Raw genomic sequence first — 6,030 nt, 5'->3', positions numbered from 1 at the left:
TATTTGTTTCTGTATGGGGAGGGCTCAAGGCGTTGATTGTGGGTCTATATTCATTTAAAAGGTCCACTGTTTTTGATGATCTAGCAATATTATTTAGTTGTCGTTTTAATTCTATTGCACCGAGCTGAGGTAGTCAAAAATCGTCTTTTAGGACAATGGTCCTTCCACGTTGAGGTAAGATTCGACTCTCTTTATTTGTCACGTTAATAGGTGCATTTAATTATATTGTTTAATTCCCCTTGATCTAATTATCATGATAAAGAGTCCAATATATTTATTTTTAAGGCCCAATCTTTTTAAATGATATAGCAATATTATTTAGATGTCTTTTGGTTCTATTGCACCAAGGTAGCTAATATCTTTTACGATAGTGTTTTTTCCACGTTGAGATGCGATTCGACTCTCTTATTTGTCACATCTAAATAGGTGCATTTAAATGTTTAATTTCGATTACATCTACTCCCCTAGACCCAATCATCATTTATAAGGACTTCATCTACCCCTAAATCACATACACATCATTCAACGTGTTTATTTATAAACTTTTGCATCATTTTGAATTAAAGAATGAGTCTTAATCAGCAAATTTATATCATATAACATGGCAACCTACTCCAACTCACTCCAACTTACTCCAACTTACATGAAAATTAGTACACTAATTACAAAATTAAATCACATCATACCAATTTCTGCACTAAACATCTTGACAAAAACATAAAAATGACAATAACTTTATTTCCAACTTGTTGGTCATCACTCATCAACATTTTTCCATGAAAATAAAATGACCTAAAAATTCAATATTTAACAGAGGACAAACAATATCATACCACTAGTACTAGACAATCAATCAATCAATCAATCAATCAAAGCCTTAATCCCAAAAGTGGGGTCGGCTAACATGAACCAAATTTGATTATTCCGTGTAGTCATCAACATAAATCTTTCTCCTCCATCCCTTACGATCCAAAACTTCATCCTCACGTAAATCCATGCACTTCATATCCTTCCTCACTCCTTCCAACCAAGTCATCTTTGGTCTCCCTCCTTCCAACCACTAGTACTAGACAAACAATATAAATACTATCAGTAAAATGACAATAATAAACTGATGATCAACAGATCAACTTTATAATAAAAATTGTAACAGATATATAATTTCCCAAATATATGTATATATTCCTCTGAATTTAGCTTTAATCAGCCTCTTGCAGCTGATCTGCGAAACGTTTCATGGCCGAAACAGGCAATCCCAGTAGCACATTGATTGATTTTCTCTCATTTCCATGAGACAGAAACAGTATAACCTCTTTCTCAGGCAGTGCTACAGGTCCTGATATAACCGGCTCACCCCACCCGAAATCTGTGGTATGAAATGACAGTCTAGACCAAGTAGTGATCAAAAGAGTGGAGCTCAAAGAAGGCCTTGCTCTTGTTGTTTCAAAATAGTCGATTGCTGATCTCATATAGTCATCGGTAACCATTTTGATGGCCTCTTGTACTTGCTTTACGCCGTAAGACAGGTTATTGTCTATCAGTTCCCCTGCAGGGCAGATAGAGTTTGTAAGGACAATTCCGTTTCCAAAGTACCCTTTTGGTAGAGGAGGATTAAACTTTGATCTGCCATCAACCGCGAAAAGAAGCTTAGTCTTTTGATCAGGCTCCATCTGAAGTGCCTTGCTTCTAGCCCTCCACACAAATGCTGAGAGTGCTTCAAAAGTTGTGCATTTCTTTAAGGTTCCGTCTTCCATTGCTTTCGCCTTAAGCTTCTCTAAGTGTTTTGGTTCAAAACAGAATGACCGGTATTGCATTTCCTCATTGTACAAGTTACTGGTGCCAGAGATGTCCTCAATTTCCTCGAATTCTTGGTGCTTGAACTCAACCTTAGGGGGGTCTCGCGTGTTTAGGATTGCCCTGTCTAGGAAGGGTGTTATGTTAAGGGATAGTCCTCGGGCTGTTTCGCCCCACGAGTTTACGAATTCCATGGCTGCTATACCATCAAACATACAATGGTTCATGCATAGGCCTAGTGCAAACCCTCCACACTTGAACTTTGTCACCTGTTCATTCATTCATCAACCATAAGAAATTGTCAATTTTGTACTAATACATTATCTTTATTTATTATGATTACCTCGTCATGCTATTGTTCTTTTCTAATGGCTCTTTACGATGATTCATGTTACCCGACTCTAAATCATTTTGTGACTAATGATGCAGGGTTGTTGTAGCATGAAATTTGGGCTTTAGAATGGGCCCAAAATCTAACAAATCCATTAGTTTAAAGCTCAACTTTCATTATTAAAATTAATGTCTAATTAATTATGTGTCTCTCTCCCATTAAAGTGCTATCCTTATATGTTTTTTATTACGGTCTTTGACTTTCCCATACCTACGCTCTCAATTTAATCTTCCAACTTTCATTCTTCCATTTAAAGCAAATTAATTTAAATTTCTCTAATTAAAATTCTCTTCTTTAATTTCCATAAAATACTATAAATGACTAATACTCCGTATGAGATAATGAGAGTCTCAGTTGCTCGTACTGTCATAACCCAAAATGTTCAAGCAAGACATCTCTAGTAATAATTACGAGTAACAATTTCTAAAAAACTTGTGTATAACCTTAAATAAAGGTTAATTTGAAAAAAAAAAAAGTGTGAATAACCAAGTCGCGTCTTTTGCTAGATGCCCAAAAAAAATATCGCAAAAAAGGGAATATATATATATATATATATATATATATTTTACAAAAATAAGTTCCTTACTAGGTTCCAAAGGCTTGAATATTAGTGGTCCTGGCTAGTAAAATGTATATCTTCATAATATATCTACGTTTTATTTTCAAATATTAATGTTTATTATCTGCATCTTATTATGTGTAACAAAGGAATATTATTTGTGAGATATAAAATATTCCTTTGTTACACATAATAAGAAACGGAGGTAGTATATTACTTAGCTTGGACATAATTAAATAAAAAAAAAACGTGAAAAATGAGCTAGGTAAAAATAATTAAAAAGGAAGTTAAACAAACCTGAGCAACAAGAGGAGGAATTTCAAGGATATTTTTAGCACCAGGAATATCATAAACCAATTTTCCAAGAGTAATAGGGTCAGGCTTAGTAGAGTCACCAATTTCATCCATGTTACAATCGGCCTCAGCCTCCACGAAAACCGCGCCTTGGGTGCCATCGTTGGTGCAATCTATGATGAGCTTCCCTTGAGGGCTAATGGTTAGCCGTCCAGCCAAAGGGTAGAAGTGCACCAACACCTTAGAAAGTGCCTCCTTTAGCACTTCTCCTGCTAACTCATTTCCCTTTTCCTCTGACTTAAAGCAATATATTGTACGTACAATGACCGCGATGTTTTGGTCTAAGTTTGATAGGAAGTATAAACCCTTTGGAGTTTCCTCTGCTGGTTGTACCAATGTTGGTTCTCCTACTCGTTTCACGTTAAGATCGAACGTAGTGTGTCCGTTGGTGTAGAATTTTGTCACCCCGTTTTCTCCGTTTTCATTAACCTACATCAACCACAAACAAAAACAAAAAAAAAATTGTTACAAATGAGTTTTGACTATTTGAATTTCTCCATCTTATCTACACTTAGTTGTTACACTGCTAGTTCAAATTACAGTATCAGCATAACTAATAAATCCAGATAAAGAAAATATTATATGCGAGGAAAAAGAAGAAGAAGAAGAAGAAGAGAAAGATAGAGCGAGTTTTATTGGTAATGCATGACTAACCATGTTGATAATTGGGTTTTGTTAAGAGTAAGAAATGAAGGTGAAGAGAATATGTGTGAGAAAGAGTAAAATGTGGGTAAGTTGAGGTTTCAAAAAAGCATGGGTTTTTGCATATATAAGAAGATGGGCAAAATAATGGAGCAGCTGGATTGGGTGTTTAATTAAGCAAGCTTCTTTAACAAGAGTGAGAAATAGGAGAATTGGCTCAAATCTCTTATATAAGTTTTTCTTAATTGCATGAGTATTTAATTTGTTTTCCATATATCTTGGAAATTAATTAGTATGTGAATATTATTTGGGTATGGGTGAGGTTGGTCACTAGCCTTGATAATAAAAATAAAATTGATGACATGTATTAGATGTTAGTTTGTGATTTTAGTTATCTTGGTTTGGTAGGGTTGGCATTCTAATCTTGGTTTTTTTTATGAATAATACGAAACTAATAATTTGTTTTCTTGTTATAGTTAAACTATTTTTTTTTTCTTTTATTAGTTGGAAATGTTGACCAACACATTGTTAATTATGACTGCTTGTGTACTCCAGCGACTTATACTATTGTGGGTTAATTTGCTATGTGCTTACGTACCGATCACAAGCTTATGTTCGAGTTTCATCATCTACTTATGCTTAATTAAGAATGAGGATTTTCTTATCTTTTCTCTAGAGCGTTAATTAAATAATTTAATAAGATTCAAGTCGTTATAAAAGAAAAAAATTGTGTGCTTTGAATTGGCTATATATCCTAAATTTTACTGCATGCATGTATCCCAAAAAAGATGGGGGGTGGGGGAGGAATAACATTAATACAAATGCACAAGTTAAAAAGGTTGGTTGTAACATCAAAATATTTAAGTATTCTGACATTGATAAGAGCTACTAGAAGTGGACATAACAAATAAGGGAGTTACATCTGTATAATAACTTACGAGTAGAAGTTTATAGATTGGCATCGGTTGCCAACTAAATTATTTTGTACTCGTGTATATATGTAATTAAGATTGGATTTTTTATATCATCACTCATTATTTATATCTCCTTAAAATTGCAAATTTGCAACACTTTAATTACTGTATATTTGTATAAAATCTTGTGGTTAAAGTTTAGTGGCAAACACTAGGATATGTAAAATTAAAATGTTGCGAGTATTTAAAAAAATATGGAAAACACTTAGTAATTAAATTTAGTTAGGGTCAAAGTATACACTAAACTAGCTTCGACAACTCTATTTTGATAAACAATAAAGAAAATATCACATGTGAGTTGGAGCTAATAATTGTTTTGAAACATCGAAAAAAGAGCGAGATCAAAATATAACTAAGGTACGTATAAATAAGATGATAGAGTTATGAGAAAGAGAATGTTGGAAAGCTTGATTATATTGATGTGATTCCATGAGTATATATAGTACATGAGTATATATAGTACATGAGTAAGCAATATAATACGACTAGATACATTGGAGTACTTGTCTAGGAACATTAGCTAAGAATAAGGGATATTTTTGACTATCAATCTAAAGAGTAAATCAAGGGATTGCTAACTATAAACAATATCAATAAATATGATTTGATCAAATCCTTTACATAAGATTGATGGATATTTTAATTTATCTATCATTTGTAAGTTATAGATAAAAATACTCCGTATAAATTAAAGTTAGGTTTTACGTGATTATTTTTCAAAAAGTAGCTACTAATTAATTTATTTTACTTCCATGCATGTCATAATACTAATAGAGTTCTTGCACTTGTATCCTCTAACAATATGAAGTGATTCTTCAGACTACAAAGTTAAAGTTTAATTTAATTTTTTACTAAAGTAAAACGACTCCTACTGAATAGGTACCTCTTATAAATCTGCCTATAGTGCATAGGTAAATGCTTTGATGTGTAAGTTTGTTTATATCATGGCTGATTTACTGCTATAAAAAAGCCGAGGTAACGCAAGATAAGAAGCATCTATAGATACATCAACTCTTTCCTTTCTTCTACTTAAGTGCATGTCACTTTGCCGTAGACGCAATGCTTTGGGAAATGTGTCCTATTTTCTCGCCATTTTTATTCATAATTTATGGAAAGTTGAATAAATAAGAATTATGGTCCTACTTTTAAAGGTATGCTTATAGTATTAGTGTATTACTATGCCATGTATTAACGTATATGTGGGGTAGGAGGCCGTAGGACTGTAGGAGTATATCAAAGTTGAGGGAATTGAAAGCACCATGTTATTATTAAAGTTACGAGAATTATGTTACACCTTCGTAACATGTTATGTGCAA

The 6,030-nt window shown here is 33.1% G+C and overlaps 1 protein-coding gene across 1 annotated transcript; it reads right to left on the bottom strand.

The window, feature by feature from the left end:
- Positions 1-1,062: 1,062 nt before the first annotated feature.
- On the bottom strand, positions 1,063-4,034 carry LOC145624925 (omega-hydroxypalmitate O-feruloyl transferase-like). The gene is made up of 3 exons (XM_081678011.1): positions 3,753-4,034; positions 3,042-3,527; positions 1,063-2,063 (listed from the first exon to the last, which is right to left on the bottom strand). The coding sequence occupies exons 1-3, from the start codon at positions 3,753-3,755 to the stop codon at positions 1,200-1,202; spliced, it is 1,353 nt and encodes a 450-aa protein (XP_081534137.1). The 5' UTR covers positions 3,756-4,034; the 3' UTR covers positions 1,063-1,199.
- Positions 4,035-6,030: the final 1,996 nt, after the last annotated feature.

Source organism: Chenopodium album, chromosome 1 (genome assembly GCF_948465745.1).
Source record: "Chenopodium album chromosome 1, dcCheAlbu1.1, whole genome shotgun sequence".
NCBI classification, from domain to species: Eukaryota; Viridiplantae; Streptophyta; class Magnoliopsida; order Caryophyllales; family Amaranthaceae; genus Chenopodium; species Chenopodium album.
The sequence above is the reverse complement of the archived record's forward strand: the minus strand, read 5'-3'. Positions and strand labels throughout refer to the sequence as shown.

What these genes read in the sequence shown, in the direction of transcription:
- LOC145624925 (XM_081678011.1), bottom strand. An exon ending in TTCCTCCTCTTGTTGCTCAG is followed by an intron (nt 2,064 to 3,041) that starts GTTTGTTTAACT and finishes ATGAATGAACAG; the next exon opens with GTGACAAAGTTCAAGTGTGG.